Source organism: Haliotis rufescens, unplaced genomic scaffold (assembly GCF_023055435.1).
Source record: "Haliotis rufescens isolate VD_foot unplaced genomic scaffold, xgHalRufe1.0.p SCAF_10, whole genome shotgun sequence".
In the NCBI taxonomy this organism is placed as follows: Eukaryota; Metazoa; Mollusca; class Gastropoda; order Lepetellida; family Haliotidae; genus Haliotis; species Haliotis rufescens.
The window spans coordinates 40,756,954-40,777,349 of record NW_025963780.1 but is presented as its reverse complement, the minus strand read 5'-3'; the positions used below and the strand labels follow the sequence as shown (position 1 = coordinate 40,777,349).

General features: G+C 41.3%; 1 protein-coding gene across 1 annotated transcript; it reads right to left on the bottom strand.

The window, feature by feature from the left end:
* Positions 1-1,022: 1,022 nt before the first annotated feature.
* Positions 1,023-2,291, bottom strand: LOC125374741 (extensin-2-like). Its single transcript, XM_048386079.1, has one exon. The coding sequence runs from the start codon at positions 2,289-2,291 to the stop codon at positions 1,023-1,025; it is 1,269 nt and encodes a 422-aa protein (XP_048242036.1).
* Between the last annotated feature and the right edge of the window lie 18,105 nt (positions 2,292-20,396).

Below are 20,396 nucleotides of genomic sequence, written 5' to 3'. Positions count from 1 at the left end.
CTAAAAAGAACAAACAAACCAAACATTGTTTGTTCCGGAGTGTGAGTGAGTGAGTTAAAGTTTAACGTCACATCGGCAATATTTCAGCCATATCGTGACGAGAAAATTTGACATTAATAATATATATTTAAGCTATATATAATTCTGTCATCGAAGGACGGAATGATAACTAGAATATCACAGATCTACGTAAAACTAGTTTGAAAGCACGTACAAATAAATTACCACAACACAATATAAAAACAGGCTATAGATCACCACCAACTGAAGGTAGATCACCACGCTAGGGTCCATGGGGACTTACATTACTTTTGCTACCTGCATGGACCCCAGTCGGATTTACATCATCTCTTCAGTTGTTGGCGATAGGTGACAGATTTAGCCAAACATTAAAACAACACATATGCTAAGATTAAAAACGAGGCAGAAATAAACAGAAGAAGACTATTTTCAAGTAAGGTGAGACCCGTGAAGATTCCGGGGTAGAATAGGTCTTCAGCAACCCATAATTGCCGTAAAAGGTGACTATGCTTGTCGTAAAAGGCGACTAACGGGATCGGGTGGTCAGGCTCGCTGACTTGGTTGATGCATGTCATCAATCCCAATTGCGTGAATCGATGCTCATGATATTAATCACTGGATTGTCTGGTCCAGACTCGATTATTTACATACCGCCGTCATATAGCTGGAATATTGCTGATTGCGGCGTTAAACAACAAACCAACTAACCAACCAATCAAGTAAGGTGATTGTATTGTCAAAATAATTAACCTATGTTCAAGGTATGCCGTGAATGAGAACAAAATTGAGCATTGTGTCCAGTTTAAAGGATGGAGTCAGTTGTTTAGTAGTCGTTTAGTAATCGACCAACCATCAAGACTATAATAAACACTTGAAACCCATTTAATCCTTCAGAAAGTCCCACTTGTCAGTCAGTATCCCAGGCATCAATGCACGCCCAAACTTGACGACGGACAGAAGACGGACGCCTCAAATAAGGACGAACTGGTCTTGCTCTAAGTTTACGGTAAAGGTGACCCCGCATATAGGTGATAGCTGGTGATCGTGCTGGCCAAGGCAAGACGTAATTGGCATGCATTATACCTCTCACAAGACGTGCTGCATGTGGCCTTGCGTTTTCTTGCTGAAACAGGGTCCGCGGTTCCTGTTGTTTGAACGGGTGTACAGCAGGGTGGGGAACTCGGTAGTACAGCAGGGTGGGGAACTCGGTAGTACAGCAGGGCGGGGGACTCGGTAGTACAGCAGGGTGGGGAACTCGGTAGTACAGCAGGGTGGGGAGCTCGGTAGTACAGCAGGGCGGGGAACTTGGTAGTACAGCAGGGTGGGGAACTCGGTAGTACAGCAGGGTGGGGAACTCGGTAGTACAGCAGGGTGGGGAACTCGGTAGTACAGCAGGGCGGGGAACTCGGTAGTACAACAATGTAGGGAACTCGGTAGTACAGCAGGGCGGGGAACTCGGTAGTACAGCAGGGCGGGGAACTCGATAGTACAGCAGGGCGGGGAGCTCGGTAGTACAGCAGGGCGGGGAACTTGGTAGTACAGCAGGGTGGGGAACTCGGTAGTACAGCAGGGTGGGGAGCTCGGTAGTACAGCAGGGCGGGGAACTTGGTAGTACAGCAGGGTGGGGAATTCGGTAGTACAGCAGGGTGGGGAACTCGGTAGTACAGCAGGGCGGGGGACTCGGTAGTACAGCAGGGTGGGGAACTCGGTAGTACAGCAGGGCGGGGACCTCGGTAGTACAGCAGGGCGGGGAGCTCGGTAGTACAGCAGGGCGGGGAGCTCGGTAGTACAGCAGGGCGGGGAACTTGGTAGTACAGCAGGGTGGGGAACTCGGTAGTACAGCAGGGTGGGGAATTCGGTAGTACAGCAGGGCGGGGGACTCGGTAGTACAGCAGGGTGGGGAACTCGGTAGTACAACAATGTGGGGAACTCGGTAGTACAGCAGGGTGGGGAACTCGGTAGTACAGCAGGGTGGGGGACTCGGTAGTACAGCAGGGTGGGGAACTCGGTAGTACAACAATGTGGGGAACTCGGTAGTACAGCAGGGTGGGGAACTCGGTAGTACAGCAGGGTGGGGAACTCGGTAGTACAGCAGGGCGGGGAACTCGGTAGTACAGCAGGGCTGGGAACTCGGTAGTACAGCAGGGTGGGGAACTCGGTAGTACAGCAGGGTGGGGAACTTGGTAGTACAGCAGGGTGGGGAACTTGGTAGTACAGCAGGGTGGGGAACTCGGTAGTACAGCAGGGCGGACATAGTTAACGGTAAACATTCTATTGAAAACAGAGCAGGATTGTGACAGTAGACAGCTTGGGAGAAGCTAAACTAGTGTTATGAATAAATAGAAACTCATGTTCGCCTAATTCCATCAAGACTTGGGAATAGATGTCAGAAAACACACTTCCTGACAAATTATAAAATCAACCTTTTGAAACATTGAGCCTTACCCGCCTTAAGTGTTGTTTTTAATCGGAAATATTGAATAGTTGAATGTCAAGTTCTCACTTATATGAACACAGCTTTCATAACACTTTCTAAACATAATTCTAAATTCTTAAATTGTGCAGATCCTGTGGACCAAAAGTAGCCCTATCATGCATTGTCCTTTCGGGACAAGTGAAAGTCATCCCTTTCACTCTGGACGTGAACTTATTATGAAACTGGAGGCTTGTGATATTCAGAGCGATGTGGTAGCATAGTGGTTAAAGCAGTCGCTCATCATGATGAATATCTGGGTTCGTTTCTCCACATTAGTTCAATGTGTGAAGTCCATTTCTAATGTCCCCCGCCGCATCATAGCAGTAATGTTCCTACTCATTTGATATATTGAACAGTTGATATATGATATACGTACATTTGTATTTAAGACTCCGCATAAATATTTTAGACCAATGACTGAATGGCTAAAATGATAATATGTTTTTCAATTTAATATACAATTGTTGGCAACAGCACCTTAATGAATTTAAGCCAGTTTGAACTGTAAGATCTGTTGGGGAATAACCATTTAATTCTCAAGCCCCTATTTTACTGGAAATAAGACCCGTGAATATCTGGGGTAGAATAGGTCTTCAAGCAACCCATGCTTGCCGTAAAAGGCGACTAAGCTTGTCGTAAGAGCCGGCTAGCGGGATCGTGTGGTCAGGTTCGCTGACTTTGTTGATGCATGTAATCGTATCCCAATTGCGTGGATCGATGACCGCCTCCGTGGTCTAGTGGTAGAGCGTCTGACCGTAGAGCGGAAGGTCGAGGGTTCGATCCCTGGCCGCGTCATCCCAAAAGGCGTGGAAAGATGGTACTTTTTACTCGTTAACCTGCCTGGCGCTCGGCATTAAGGTGCTGAAACAAGGACTGGTCGGCTGAGAATCAGTATACGATTTCTGAGTTGGGTATTCACGTGGCATGGTGCCTCAGTGGGCTAGCACTATAAAATCGGCATTAGTCCGGACTAGTACAAGCACTCACGAATCTCGCAATGTATCTATCTTGCCCTCGTTTAACTTGAATGGTTAAGTTGAACGAACAATACTAGTCAATCGAGTCAACCGAGTTCATAGCAGCAATGTCAAACGCTGAGGGGTCCATTTATGCTCCCATGGGGATTCCTGGTCAGAAAAGATTCAACGCAACCAATGCTGGTCGATAAAGGCGAATTAATGGATCGGATGGTAAGGCTCGGAGACTGGTAGATAGTGTGTCACCATGGGCGACGGAGTGGATCGTTCATCATAAAATCAATCGCTGTTTGGTCCAGTCTCGATTATCTACAGGGTGCTTTCATAAAGATGGACTATTGTTGAGGGTGGCATTAAACAACAAACAAAGAAACAATCAATAGTTGTTATGATCAATGACTGAGTTAACACTTAGTCCTCAGAGATCGAACTTTGCCTCCACTGTGCACTCGTCAAGGTTTTAATGGAACACTTTTATGTCACACATCTTGTTTTCATGAAAATCGACGACATTTTAAAGATGCCAAAAATGTTCACTCTTGAGAAAAAATCAGTACAAAACGCATCACTTTCTTTATTCACTATTAACTCACCAGTAAGTTATACACTGTTATTTTATCAATCACCAGTGTTATATTGAAGGTATCTGACAAGTAGGAAGACCCAAAGATTGGCACCATTCCAATCTCTTTTTTTGCTGAACTATATATCTTAAACTAGGATACTATATCTGATTGGCGCAGTATACAGAGGACCTTTTGGCAGACTGTCGTCAAGGTAGACCATATATCTTCAAACATATCTTACAAAAGGCGAAACGCTTCAAAGGCTGCGAGAGCGAGTGATCACGAACTGAAGATCTGTTTAATATAGGCGAGTCGGAAATTCTGCACATGCTCTAGTTTTACACAATATATTTTGAAATAGTAATGAACGCTAAAAAGTCTCAACAAACGGTTTACGAGTGTGTAGACGTGGTAGGGTAAAAGAAAAGAGTTTGTCATTGTCTTTGTAATCATTATGAATTCAGTTAGATGTATAGAAGGTCGTGAAGGTGAAATGGTGACTGATACGAAGATGTAAACGTTGTCATACGACTCAAACGTTTTTTTTATCAATGTTACAACATTCAACGCATCAGCAAAGCTTATGGCAAACATGCGTAGGACATTTCCAAAGCTGACGCATCAGTGACTGAAACGATGCAATTTTCTATTTTAACTTGTACCTCACGTTCCCGTGGTTTTTTTCAGTTCAACAATTTGCTTGTCTTTTAAAGTATTTGTGACTCGTGGCACCAGTGGGGCAGGATACGCTTACCTTTTCTCGAACACCTGGTATCTTTACTATTTGACACATTTCTAAAGATATTTATGATATGGTCAGAATCGTACAATGGATTCCCAGTTTTTTCTCTAATATAGCCGCTATGGTTTAGAGTGAGTGAGTGAGTTGGGTTTAACGCCGCTTTTAACAGTATTCCAGTTATATCACGGCGTGTCAGCTTAATGTGGGAGGAAAGCCCGAAGTGATGCAGGTCTCAGACGTTTAGCACTTCGGTGAAACCCAAGAGCACGGGTATGGTGCTGACAAACCTAGAAACATAATTGGGGCGAAGCGGGATTCGAACCCACAATCATAGGTTTCTGGCGTGCCCAAGGGACGCAACTCTGCACAGCGAATCGCGGCGCCTTAGACGACTGGGCCACCCGTGCCCCCGCTATGGTTTAGAAAAATTATCAACAACATTATTTATTGATTATTATGTTAAACAGATGGTTCACAAAAGGCAGGCATCAGTGCTTCTGATCTTGCTAATGGCCAATATGACATCGTCTTTTGTTGGTTACCAAGCAAGCACATGCAATTTTAACAGCACTGAAATATATCATGAAAAAATCCAAATATAAAGAATATATTATTTTTTCAGATTCACTTTCGTGCCATCAGGCTATTAAAAATATGTCATGTAGACATCCATTTTGAATTGAAATTCTTGAGTTAGTTAATGATCTTGCTACTGGCCAATATGACATCGTCTTTTGTTGGTAACGAAGCCATGTTGGTATCATTGGTAACACAATGGCTGCTGCTGCTGCAAAAGCAGCACTCAACAAATCTGTGACACCACTTCTTTTACCATACAGTGATTATAAACCTATAATTTGATCTTTCATCCGTGATCTGATGCAAAAGAAGTGGGACACCCAAGTAGGTATCAATAAATTACATAAAATTAAACCAAATATTGCTTACACCTACTTGGGCTGTCAGTCCAAATTAAAGGGGTCATGAAGCGACGATGTCGTATTGGCCATTCGAAATATACACATGAGTATTTGTTAAAAGGTGAGGATCCCCCGTTTTGTATCCCTTGTGATGAAAGAATCACGGTCAAGCATGTCCTTCTTGACTGAATTGATTTTTTCATCAAAAGGGATATATATTTCAGTGTAAAAACGGTCAAGGACCTTTTTAGTAAAGTTAATTCTAATTTAACACTATTCTTTTATAGAAATAGAATTTATTCACAAATTTTGATGTACTTACTGTATTGTAATAAAATTGGTAGTGCTAATTTATCACTTAACTGGTAAACTATCGCCAGTGACTGTAGGGTGGTATAAATCCTGCCGGGGTCCATGCAGGAAGCAAAGGTAGTTAAGTCCCCAGGGTCCCCAGTATGATGATCAACCTTCAGTGACTGACGATCTCTAGCCCATTTTAATATTTTGTTTTATATTGTAATACTTTCTGGTTTTAAATATTCTCAACTAGTTTTAAATCGCATCTGTGATATTGAAGGTTTTGTACTGTCCATCGTTGACAGGTTTTTATTTAGTCTAAATGTATGTGTTATTGATGTAGTTCTCGTCACGATATGGCTGAAATTGTGACGTTAAATCTTAACTCACTCACTCACTCACTCTATACGTCGGTTTCAGTCAGTAGTGGAAATGTAACAACGTACAAGTACTAGTATCCAAGTGAGATTTCATAATGGCAGATTTAAAACATGTATTTGTTCAAAGATTACTAAGATACAAGCGGATGTGTCCATGAAACATGAATTCATCATGACAGTGTCAACACATCTCCTCTGTAAACTTGACCTCTGGCTGAAAGTGACGTGGGTCGAATTATCTGTTCACAAGTCAGTATCAGGTATGACCATCATTAGCGTTTACACCAGCTTGACAACTGCGCCTCATTTGACGACTCAGGATGGTTGGGGAAGATTTGTGGGATGTCATTCCAGGACTGGACCAAGGCCCGTCGCAGCTGGTCTAACGTCGTCGGTTCGATTAGAGGTCGCGAAAACGACGTATTTCTTCCTACACTGGCGACACAAGAAGGACATAGTAGTGTGGGGATGTTCTGTTGTCCAAAGAAACACTGCGCATTGTCCTGTTGTAACGTGATGTGACATCCATTGGTCTGAAGGAACGGGAGGACGTGAGGATGGATATCTCCGTCACGGTACCAAACACATGTCAAATTGCCATCGATGACCACGCGAGGGGTCCCTTTGAAGAGCCGTGATTACTCCCCACACCATTTAGCTCCCACCACCGAAGGCAGAACTTAGAACAACACACAAGTCAGCATAACTTTCCATCCAAGATCGGAGATTGTTAGTGGCAGTATCCTCGGAGGGGTTAAAGTACTGTAAAATTATTGTCCCCCTGACGATGTTTGGCTTTCAACAAAGTTGCTTTTCACAGTTGCTTCACTTCACCGGTTTACTTTGTTGGAGTTGCCATCCCAGGTGTAACTCAATCAAACTCATGGGATTTTATGCAGTGTTTAATCGGTAATCGAAGCTGGTTCTTCTCTGGCGTGGATGATTTATATTGATGTGCATGTATTGACCCGGGTGTACGTGAAATGTCAGTCATCATGGGTAATCATGACCAAGTGTTTGCACATGTCATATAGTGCATGTTCATTAAAAATCCATGGCGATTTTTCTTATGTGATTTGCTATGGTTCCCCTCGAATAGTTAACATCTTTAATGTCGTTAATAAGGTTTCTTTGTTAACACGGGGGCCGTTGGGGTAGCCTAGTAGTTAAAGCGTTTGCTCGTCACGCCGAAGACCAGGGTTCGATTCCCCCCTAGTGGGTACACTGTGTGAAGCATATTTCTGATGTCCTCCACCGTGATAATATTGGAATATTGCTATAAAAACAGCGTAAAACTATACTCACTCACTCACTCACATCATCGAAAACAAATAATAGTAATTCCATTCACAAGTGGATGCGGTACGGAGTTAAAAAACCAGTCGGTCGGGTAGCCAAGTGGTTAAAGCGTTCGCTCGTCACGCCGAAGACACGGGTTCGATTCCCGACATGGGTACAATGTGTGAAGCCCATTTCTGGTGTCCCCCGCCGTGATATTGCTGGAATATTGCTAAAAGCGGCGTAAAACCATACTCACTTACTCACTTACTCACAAGTGGATGCGCTACGGAGTTAAAAAACAGGCAGGATATAAGGTCAGCTGTGTTTTCAGTCTACTCTCGTAAGATTGAAGGGTGGGTGACAGTCTCAGTTCTGGTAGCAGTTGGTTCCACAGTGAAGCGGAAGAGAACTTGTAAGTTCGTTGACCAAATGATTTCAGGGATATTAAGGAGACGTTGGTTATCAGAAAGGAGAGATATGATAGGTGTATATTTGTTCAAGAGGTCAGAGAGATATTCAGGCGTTGTATCCGTATAGCACTGGTATGTGACAGAGATGATTTTGTACTCTATTCTTGCCTGAAGTGTCAGCCAGTGCAGTTGTTTCAAAGTGGGTGTAATATTGGAGTATTTGCCGGCTCGGGTTACAATGCGTGAAGACCAGGGGTAGAATATAGGCCGTAAAAGGCGACTATGCTTGTCGTAAGAGGCGACAAACGGGATCGGGTGGTCAGGATCGCTGACTTGGTTGATGCATGTCACTGACCCCAATGCGTAGATCGATGTTCATGTTGTCAATCACTGGATTGTCTGGTCCAGACTCGATTATGTACAGACCGCCGTCATATAGTAATATTGCTGAGTGCGGCGTTAAACAACAAACAAAAACAATACAATGATGGCTGCTGTATCTTGCACAGACTGAAGTATACTGAGATCTTTTGAGATTCCAGTAGTCAAGTCACTATTACCAAAGATTTCACCGGGAGATTTGTTGCTTCTGTTAATAACTGCGTGTCATCAGCGTAGGAGTGATGGTCAATCTCGTGTTGAGCTACGATTTTGGCTAGACTTCCTGTGTAAACGGTAAACAGGACGGGCCAGAGTACCGATCCTTGCGGTACTCCACGTGTCAGCAACCATTACAGATTGACGTCCACCAGTCAAATAAGAAGAAAACCAACACACAGCAGTGCAATCGATGCCAATCTGAGATTATAAGCACTTAATTAGTTTTTGATGGTCTATCGTGTCAAATGCAGCTGATAAATCAAGGAGCAACAAAATCGTTGAGGATCCTGAGAAGCTCACTCGAAGTACTTTGTTCGGTTTGATAAGCAGATTGGACTTTATCCAAAAGCTTATTGGAGTTTAGCTGCCGTGTTTCACACAACTTTGATGACTTTGTAGAGGAAGGGTAGATTGGAAACAGGGCGATAGTTCATTGCTGTTCAAACTTGCCTTTGTTATCATAGGTTTAATAACAGCTTCCTTGAAGCAGGTAGGCACAGTCCCATTTGACAGGCTTTGATTGGTGATATTGGCAATGGTTGGGAGCACAAATGTTTTGTGTTTTGTAGGGATATGATCCATCTTGCAATAAGTTAATTTTGACTCCATAATCCCTTCATGAAGTTCACGTTCTAAGAAATATTGAAAATCACTCAACGAGCAGGAAGTGGTAGCCGTTGGAGACGCATCAGCTTTTGTGTTGCCATATCAGAACTTTCATCAAGATCCTGTCCGAGTTTCTGCATCTTGTGCACTAAACAATGACTGAAAGTCTATTGAATATTGTTCAATGATCTGGGTAAAGGGGTGTTTTTTATGGGCGGCCATCCTGTCAAGAAGTGTAACGTTGAAATAAAGGACAAAAGTACGCAGTTATAGTAAAATGTTACAGATGAAGGTCATTGTTTACATACAAATCATGAGGTCAAAATACAAAACGATTCCAATGAACAACTCGCAAAGACGTCATCTGAAAAAAGTGTGTGACTGAGTATGGTTTTACGCCGCTTTTAGCAATATTCCAGCAATATCACGGCGGGGGACACCAGAAATGGGCTTCACACATTGTACCCATGTCGGGAATCGAACCCGGGTCTTAGTCGTGACGAGCAAACGCTTTAACAACTACCGCCCCTCATAGGAAAAGAAAGAACAGTGGGTACAAAAGAACGTCAGTGCACACACAGTATGGGCAACCATTCGATCAAAAACACAAAGTTGACATAAAGGACAATAGTACGCAAAAATAGTCAAATGTTACGCATAAAGAAAGAATGTTCCAACTAAAGGTTATTATTTATATACGAATAATGAACTCAAAATACAATGCAATACAATACCCATGAACAATCCACAAACAAAAACAGTCATATGTAAAGATGGTGAGGTGAGGTGAAATGAGGTTTAACGTCGCGTCCAAGATTATTGCACTTGTATAGCGACGTGCATGTACGTGTGTGTGTTTGTGTGGCTGCTTGTACTTGTCCGGACTGATGCCGATTTACAGTGCTAGCTCACTGAGATACCATGCCGCAGCTTAACATGAATACCCCATTCAGACACAGTATACTGACTCCGAGCCGACCAGTCCTTGTTTTAGCCCCTTACTGCCGAGCGCCAGACAGGGTAACAACAAGTACCATCGTTTAACGTCTTTTTGTATGACGCGGCCGGGGATCGAACTCCGGACCTTCCGCTCTCCGGGGGGACGCTCTACCACTAGACCACGGAGGCGGTCACCTCAGTGCATAATAAGGACACTAAATTGCTAAAGGACAACGTTTACAATAAAGAACGCGAGATGGCCCTGCAATTTGTAAAACATTACGAGTTTAATCGACTTGTTCCGCCTTGTATATGATAAATACATGCCGAAGCGCTCAATGTGTTACGTCATTCCTGTGCACTCAGTGAGTGACGTCACACATTTGTGTGTATATATTGCGCTCGCGTGGCACTGGATCTGCCTCAGACTACGTTATTTTTACTCAGAGATGTAATATCTCATGTCTGATGGTGTAATTGTAACTCCAAATATTAAACCGATATGAAAAAGAGACACAGCCAAGTACTGACCGCGATTTTGTTATGCGTAGAAAACAGCAACACCGATAAAAGTACAGTGAGATAATTGTCCATTTGTCCTTTAAAATATCTGAATTACACACACACACAAGTATGATCCAATTGCAGAGGAGAGTGCTCAACACAGAGTAGAGCATGAATACAGCTTTGGATACACTTTCTTTATTTCTTTTTGCAAGCCTGAGTATATATATTAAATGTATTTGTATGCATATGTATAACGTTTTACTCCGACAGGAAAAAATAGCTGGCCATAACATGAGAAAATCGATTTTGTAAAGACCAACGGAGCGTTCCTTTTTACACCTGATCGATTCACAAAGACAGGTTGTTGTTTATATTTTGATTTAAAAATGTTTGTGTATTTCAGTGATGAATGCATTGCAGCGGTGTGTGAAATATATGTCATCTTATAGGCGTCTCGTAACCGGGATACACGAAACGGGATTTTGTAAACACTATCCAATATGGCGTGAAGTTCATTTCGGCGTTCGTGCCTGCGTATTTTCTGAAACATTCTAAACGAATCTAGGGTAACTGGCGATTCGAAAAAACCCAGCGGATACCCGTGATCATTGATGTCCTTTTTGTTATTGAATTTTCCGAGTAAATATCCTTTTTTAAAATTTCAAAACATACACGAAAAAACGCTATGAATGATGATTTAGTAAAATGTCAAAAGTAGCGATATGTATATATGATGAACCTCATTTTCAGAATCATGCAAGAATAATCCTACTTTGTCTTAAGTGACTGTGCGTAATATCATACAATTGACAAAATTCCCCGCAATATTGAGAACATGACACTTTTAACATAATGAGTGAGTGAGTTTGGTTTTTTTACGCCGCTTTTAGCAATATTCCAGCAATATCACGGCGGGGGACACCAGAAATGGGCTTCACACATTGTACCCATGTCGGGAATCGAACCCGGGTCTTCGGCGTGACGAGCTAACGCTTAAACCACTAGGCTCCCCGACCGCCCCCTTTTAACATAAACGATATTGTCTGACAGAACGATTTCACGCACGGGAGCCATGCGGGGAATCGAACCCGATTCTTCGGCGTTGCGAACGAACACTTTAGCTTTCATAGTCGCCTTTTACGGCAAGCATGGATTGCTGAAGACCTATTCTACCCGGGTCTCATATATTAGTTGACCGATTGTGATGTTGACCGATCACATCACCATGCATGAACATTTAATTAATTCTTTGTAGATTATTCCTTGTAAGCGTCAAATGAGTTATCTAAATGATGTCACATGCTGAGTGAACGAGGAATGACGTAAAACAAGGAGAACTTCACCATGTATTTATCAAATACACTGCGGAACAAGCCGATTAAACTCGGAATGTTTCACAAGCCATCTTGCGTTCGTTATTGTTAACGTTGGCCGTTAGGAAATTAGTGTCCTTATCATGCACTGACGTTCTTCAGTACACGTTGTTCTTTCTTTACATATGACGTCTTTTGTTTGCGAGTTGTTCATTAGTATTGTATTGTATTTTGAGTTCAGTATTCGTATGTAAATAATGACTTTTATTTGTAACATTCATTCTTTATTCGTAACTTTTGCGTACGTTTGTCCTTTATTTCAACTTTGAATTTTTTGGCCGAATGGCTGCCCATAGTCTTTCTTCTTACCCATCAGACAGTACAAGAGCTGGTACAACTGGCAAAGAGCATCTGATTTTCCAGAACACTGCTTGATCTTTGACAAACAACTTAAATGATAATACTCGGATAACGTATGAGCATTGAAAGGTGTTTATGTGTAGCTACTTGTTACCCTTTACGCGAACATGTGGTATCATAGGCTTAATAACACCTGCTTATGATATAGTCGGAACCATATGTTGGACTTTGCTTACAGTGAGTGAGTGAGTTGGGTTTAACGCCGCTTTTAACAGTATTCCAGTTATATCGCGGCTTGTCAGTTTAAGGTGGGAGGATAGCCCGAAGTGATGCAGGTCTCAGATGTTTACAACTTAGGTGAAACCCACGAGAACGAGTATGGTGCTGACAAACCTAGAAACATAATCATGGCGTTGATCATAGGTTTCTGGCGTGCCCAAGCGACGCAACTGTGCACAGCAAAACGCGGCGCCTCAAGCGACTGGGCGACTGCGCGACTGCGCGACGTTGCTTACAGAAGTTTGGAAAGGGTTTTGTTGCTTCTTTTTTACATACATGTATGTCCTCCCCTATGTTGTATGAGTCACAAATGTGAACTGTAGATATTTGATAAGTGGGAACACTACACACATACACACACCACCCACACCAAGCACATGAACAGAAACACCGCACTGAAAGAATAAAATACAATACTGAATTGTAAAGTATGTATTAGGGAAAACCATCTTGACCTTAAAAATAATGGACTAAATTGTACTAGTCTATTTCCATTCCACGGAATAGAACAGTATGACCTTAATTACTTCAACTCAATCATTCGAAATCTTTGATAACATACATATGTGTTTAATCCTTTGCAAGTTGCAGATCAGGTATGCCATTTTGAATCTGTCTCAGATACTCGTGCATTTACGCTGTTGAAATTTCCACTAAAACCACATTGAAACCGACGTAAATGGGAAATGATGCCGACGAACGTGGACTTAACATTTCTTTAACATAATTTGTTTGGTTGGTTGGTTTGTTGTTTAACGCCTTTAACATAATAATCAATCATGATGTTGTTAAGTTCTGAAAGAAGACCATAGAGACAATATAAGACAAAATATTGATGGAAGAATATGATAAAGTTTTTGTTCCTTAAGATGTACTGAGGCCTCCCTTTCGTCTGAATTCAAAATGACGAAACCCTTTCGTCTGGAAACAATCAGATGATTGGAACTGACATAAAGAAAAGCATGATGCCAACAATGCCTTATTGTTGAATTTTTACAATGTACTTAAGAACACAATTTTATAACATTTCCTTCGCACTTCCGCTTTGCATGTGTGGTTAAAGAGACACAAGCCTTTCAGCAACAGTAAACACCAAGTACCATCAAGTTCACTCTTATCGAACTTGACGTTTGATAGATCGGTACTGATGTAATATGTAAATGGTGATGTTTTCTGTTATATATCTGTTCATAAATTATACCTATTTATAAGGGTAAAAAAGATAATCAAACCCTGTCAATTATAGAGGTATTACGCTAACATCTTGTCTTAGTAAGCTTTTTGAGAAAATTCTCCTAGAAAGATTAGAAACGTGGACATCCCGAAATGTCTGTAATGTTCCCGATATGTTGCAGTTTGGCTTTAGGCAGGTGCACGGTGCTGTTATGTCGCTATTTTCCCTCACTGAATGTGTACAAAGTTATGTTAACAAGGGATCATGTATCTACACGGCATTTCTAGATAACGAGAAAGTTATTGATCGAATATGGCACTCGGGTCCCTTTGTAAAACTCTATCATCTTGGTATTAGAGGTAAAATGTGCTCTCTGTTACATCACTGTTATACTTCAATGTGTGCGTGTGTTCAGTATAAGGGCGAGCAATCTGATGTATTTGCTGTTAGACAAGGTATAGGTCAAGGTAGAGTTATCTCAGCTTGGCTTTTTCTTGTGTACATAAATGACCTCATAACTGAGCTTCGGCATTTAGATACAGGAATATGTATATATAATGTTAGTTTACCATGCGTGTTACTTGCTGATGATACTTCTCTTATCAGTTACAGCCCAAAAGGCCTGCAAACAGGCTTAGATAGGTTGTTAGTTACGCATCCAAATGGCGATTAACTTATAATGCATCGAAAAGTAAAATCGTTGTGTTTCATAAAAATAAGCAATTATTGTGTACGCATGCTTATCACTTTGGGGATAAAGATATTTCTAGATAGCAAAAGGCACCAGTTCAGCATGTACCTGACAGACCTGCAAAGTGTGATAAAAAAATATTGAACGGTTTATGAGTTATGCTCCGGAAACGAACCCTACCCTCACAGAACCTAAGTCCATCTTGTTGCCATGGAAACGTAAAAAATAAAAATTTCTAAAATTTCTCAATAGCAAAAGGCACCAGTTCAGCATGTACCTGACAGACCTGCAAAGTTTGTTGAAAAAATATTGAACGGTTTATGAGTTATGCTCCGGAAACGAACCCTATCCTCAAAGAACCTAAGTCCATCTTGTTGCCATGGAAACGTAAAAAATGAAAATTTCTAAAATTTCTCACTAGCAAAAGGCACCAGTTCAGCATGTACCTGACAGACCTGCAAAGTTTTATGAAAAAATATTGAACGGTTTATGAGTTATGCTCCGGAAACGAAACGTGACGGACGGACGGACGGAGCCCGTTTCTATATCTCCCGCCAACTTCGTTGGGCGGGGGATAATAACTACCCACGAGGAAGAAGTATGGGAATATGAACTATCATGTAGAGCTGACCTATCTCGATATTCTAAAATTCACACAACACTTACTCCTCATGTGTTATACAGCATTGTAATGTCATATCCAGAATTGAGAGAGAAAAAAACAGTATGTAATAAGGATTGGATCCAGAAGCAAAATACCAAAAGAATGTACAAAATGTAATACTTTTGCTCATGATTATTATCACCATGTCATCTTAAACTGTGAATGTCTACTTTCAGAGAGAGAGATAGAGAGAGATGTATTCTTTTCCACTCTAATTGATAATCTTCATGTTGAAATGTATGTTACAATAGAGATGATGGAAGACCATATGTTAGCATTCTTTCTTGGTGCAGATAACAATGACATTGATGAAAATTAATAACGTGGCATTTCACTATTTGAATTCTTAAAGTATTTATAAACATATCCTAAACAACATGTGGTAACCTTACTAATATTTCTCACTGTTTATAGCCTGCAGATATGCGGGACATATTTATGTTTGATTATTGTTTGATTATTGGACCAGACAATAGTGACTGATATCATGAGCATCGATCCACGTAATTGCGATATGATGACATGCATCAACCAAGTCAGCGAGCATGACCACCCGATCCCGTTAGTCGCTTCATACGACAAGCATAGGCGCCTCTTCAAAACTGTTTGACAATTGTCTTGAAATCAATACCAGAAAATTCTCCGAGAATATCTTTATAACGAAATCTTCATCATTCCAACACTAATAATCATTATGAAGTTTCTCCATTTATTCGGGGAATTATCTCATTATGAATAGTACTAACAGAAGAACATTCGAAAATACATACATGAATTTCGTTTACATTTATACCTTATATTTCAGATATGAAAAGCTTCATTAAAATCTGTTCACTCTTCAAAAAAGAGGATAGGTAAATACAACCGTATCCTGGCGAATGCTTAAGTCAAAGATGGCCAGGTAGGCACAATAAACATGAATATTTATCGTGATAAGTTGATATTAAACCTGTCTTCAACAGGTATATAATGTTTGTTATATATCATAACCACTTTCATAAAACTGTGCTTATATATTTCTCAAACATAACGCTTACATACGTTCACTGACATAAAATGGTCTTGCTTGTAGTTTATTCATGATTCTAGCAATGTGGGTTCGGCTTATCTTGTACTCGTTTAATGGTTACGTTAAACGAACAATGTCATTCAGTGGAAAGTTCGAGTTCATGGCAGCAATGTTACCCTACAGACACCCTCCGCGAGTTTTATTTATGCTCCAAGAAAAGATTCCCAGCAACCGATGCTGGTCGAGAAAGGCGACTTAATGGATCGAATGGTAAGGCTTGGTGACTGGAAGATAATGTGTCACCATGCGCGACCGCGAGGATCATAGCTCAATATGCCAATCAACGTCTGGTCCAGTCTCGATTACTTACGGAATGCTTCCATATAGATGGCGTATTGACGTTAAACAAAAGCTAAAGAAACAAGAAATAGATAGTTTGATCTATGGCGGTTGATGCTGAAGAAACCTAAACACCATCCATGCAGGAGTATAAACTATTTCAGAGATAGAGCTCGGTCTCCATGGCAAAAAGTGATTTGTGCATTCGTCAAGGTTATAACAGAACACTGTTTAATTATTCACATATTTGGTTTTGACGAAAAACTAAGCCATTTTAAAGATGTAAAACATGTTCACTCTTTAGAAAAATCAATATGAACCGCTTTCGGTTTACACTGTTAATTCACCACTAAGTAATTCGCTATCATCTTAACAATCACCATTATTTATGCACTGAAGGTATTTGACAAGTAGGAAGATCTATATATACACCATTCCAGGCTTTCTAGAACCACTTTTTTATTGAACATCATATCATTAACTGGATACTTATCTGACTGGAGTAGTATACAGCCTGGCTCTCTGTACGGGATGTATTGACCCAGAACAGAGATAATTGCCCTATTGACAAGGTATTGATAGGCTGCCGTCAAGGTAGAGCTTGTATCGTTATCTTACAAAACAAGGGAAACTTGCGAGAGCGAGTGGTAAAGATAAAGATACTCCCTGTTGTGCTCATCTCGATTCTGCGAGCTGAAAATCTGTGTGATGTGGGTGAGTCGAAAATATATATTATCGGGGGTGCAATCAGATCCGAATTTCTACACGTTTTAGTGTGACATAATATATTTTGAAATTGTAATGAACAGTAAAACACTAAACACACACCACAAAGGGTTTATGAATGTGTAGACGAGATTGTTGTTGTCTTTGTTATGCTGTGTGAATTTAGTTCGATGTCTGGTCGGTCATGGAGGTGTATGTGATGAAGAAAAGGTTGTCATACGACTCAACCGTTGTTTGATCAATGTTACAACATTCAAGGCATGAGCAAAACTTTCAAAAAGTTTTATGGTAAACAAGTGATGCACATGCAAAATTGGCTGAACCCTAGTCGAGTCCACTTATGTATAGGGAGCACAAACTAGTCAATATTTGATTTTGCTCGATATCTGACATATAAAACAATGTATTCTGACAAACTTGTCCGTAATTTGTCGGTATCTAAAATTAATTCCTATTAGGCTAAACTAAATAGATTTTTCCCCACGGATCAAACTTCTTGCGTATACCAACCTTATATTTGTCTGATGGAATAGGATAATTCCATTGTAGGCACCCGATGGCGGGTGGGGAGTAGGAATGCTAAGCCTTTGCTCGAACAAACATGGCTTTTCAGCCCCCTCCAACACCCCCAACAAACACCCATCCCCACCCACCTACCACCTCCTCCCCCTTAAAAATCAGAATGTACGCTTGAGATTGCGCATGAGATTGTTGATGTGAATCACAGTTCTAAATCAGTAGATTACTGGCCAAGGTTCTTGGGGATTGAAACACCTGACAAGACCCCAATTATATTGAACCTTTTTGCAAATATTAAAAATATCAAATGATTGAGATGATGATCCATATTTATTGAACGGTCTTAAAGACAACAGGCAACACCTGATGTCAATAGATGAACTTGTTGGAGTCTTAGGAAATATATCTCCTCCTTTAACCCTCAACACGAGCAGAGGCGTCATTAGAAATCGTGACCGATTCTTTGAAGATATGACAGAGCTGGATTTAGTTTCTAAAATGAAAGAGCAAGGGTTTACATTTGTAAAAAATATTACCAGGTGTCAATGTACATAAACAATCCCAACAAATACTTACGCCACCAACAGCACCAAAATCGGTAAAAGCAGGCTATTGTAAAATAGATGTTGAGTATATCCCAAACCTATTAAGATGTTCAAATGTCAGCAATTTGGCCATTCCTTCAAATATAAAATCACAGGTGCGCATTGTAGTGAAATGTCTCATGTCAGTTACCAAAACGCTATTCTGATAACCGTGTGGTTCACAGTGCTGTAAACGGTCGCTATTCTGATAACCATGTGGTTCGCAGTGCTGTAAAACAAGGTTGTGTATTATTTGAGTTTTATATTAGGTTGTGAATAATTTCACCGACGTTATTTCCGTTTATATACTCAACAACTGAAGAAACTATACACCATGGGAAATCTACCGTAATTTATTGCATTAGAAACGTCATTGAATGAAATGTACAGTAACGCCATGTTCCAATATAATGGTAAATGTTCAGTTCATACGTGTTGTGTACATGCTGTTGACATTGCATCATTCGCAGTTGACGAAATGTCCCTTGGACGTCCCTTTTATGATTGACAGTGCAGATAACAGGTGTTTAAAATGACGGTCGGTTCGCAGTGCTGTAAACGGTCGCTATTCTGATAACCGTGTGGTTTGCAGTGCTGTAAACGGTCGCTATTCTGATAACCGTGTGGATCGCAGTGCTGTAAACGGTCGCTATTCTGATAACCGTGTGGTTCGCAGTGCTGTAAACGGTCGCTATTCTGATAACCGTGTGGTTCGCAGTGCTGTAAACGGTCGCTATTCTGATAACCGTGTGGTTTGCAGTGCTGTAAACGGTCGCTATTCTGATAACCGTGTGGATCGCAGGAAATCATGCAGATCACTGGGCACAAAATACATCCAGCCAATTCAAACGTCATTTTAAACACCTGAACTGGCTGGATGTATTTTGTGTCCAGTGATCTGCATGATTATCGTAGAAGGTACTGCGCTGTCGCAATTTTGAGGACAAGGAATTTCCATGCACAGTGATTTGTGAGACGCTAAGGTGACTATGTTCGCACGCAACGCACATTACTATGCTGTGCAAACAAGTAGGGAATATTTTGTATGAGATGAAATACAGGAAAATACCCCAATGTCTGGCAATGTATGTGTATGCCTGATTTACAATTCACACAGACTTGATTGTGAGCAGACGCATATTGTTCTCTTGGAACCAAACGCTCAAAGACACTTTCTTACACACATTTAATCAATAAGTAAAGAACAGCATTGATCATGCGTACTGAACGTTTACGTGCCATAGGCATGTAGGGGTTGGCACCCGCGAGAACATCATGCCAAAACGCTGCATGTTTCTCAATCTGTCATCAGCTGATTGTGGGCGCGATACAAGCAAAGACATGACGACAATGATCGACGACGCTCTGGACGCCCAATGGCTGCAACTCTCGTCCAGGACAGACCAGTCAGAATCGATGGCATTACAAATCGGTTGCAAAATGCCGATGGCAACAGGCAGCAGGGGTAAGAGTACATACCCAGACTGTGAGAAATGGTCTGCGCAGATGACATGTGCATGCAGTGCGCCCACGTGTAATCCCACAACTTTCCTCAAGTCATTTGAATCAGAGACGTAGTGTAGGGATAACAACTTCTTTAATACTGTAAAAAGCGACGTTTCGGTAAAGATCCTGATACCGTTGTCAAGCAGGACTGAATGCGGGACATTGTACAGAATATATATCACAACATCAACTGGGACAACGTCCAAATCCCCTCCAACAACCTCCATGATTTCACTAAAAGAAAACTAACAGAAGCAGTCCACATTCGCCGCCACAAGCCATCTATCAACAGAGATCAAGGCTTTTTCATCCCATCCGCCTCTTATCAAGCAATAATCACGTTTCCTGTTTAATTGGCAACATGTCCCATTGGCTTCCACCTATGTGTTCTCTGTCCATCCGGTTGTGACAGTATTTTGCTTCTGTTGACAACACTTATGTTATCCTACTCGTGTATGCAATTTTTGTTACTCTTAATCCTCTACTGTCGGAAAGATATATGGTTCAACA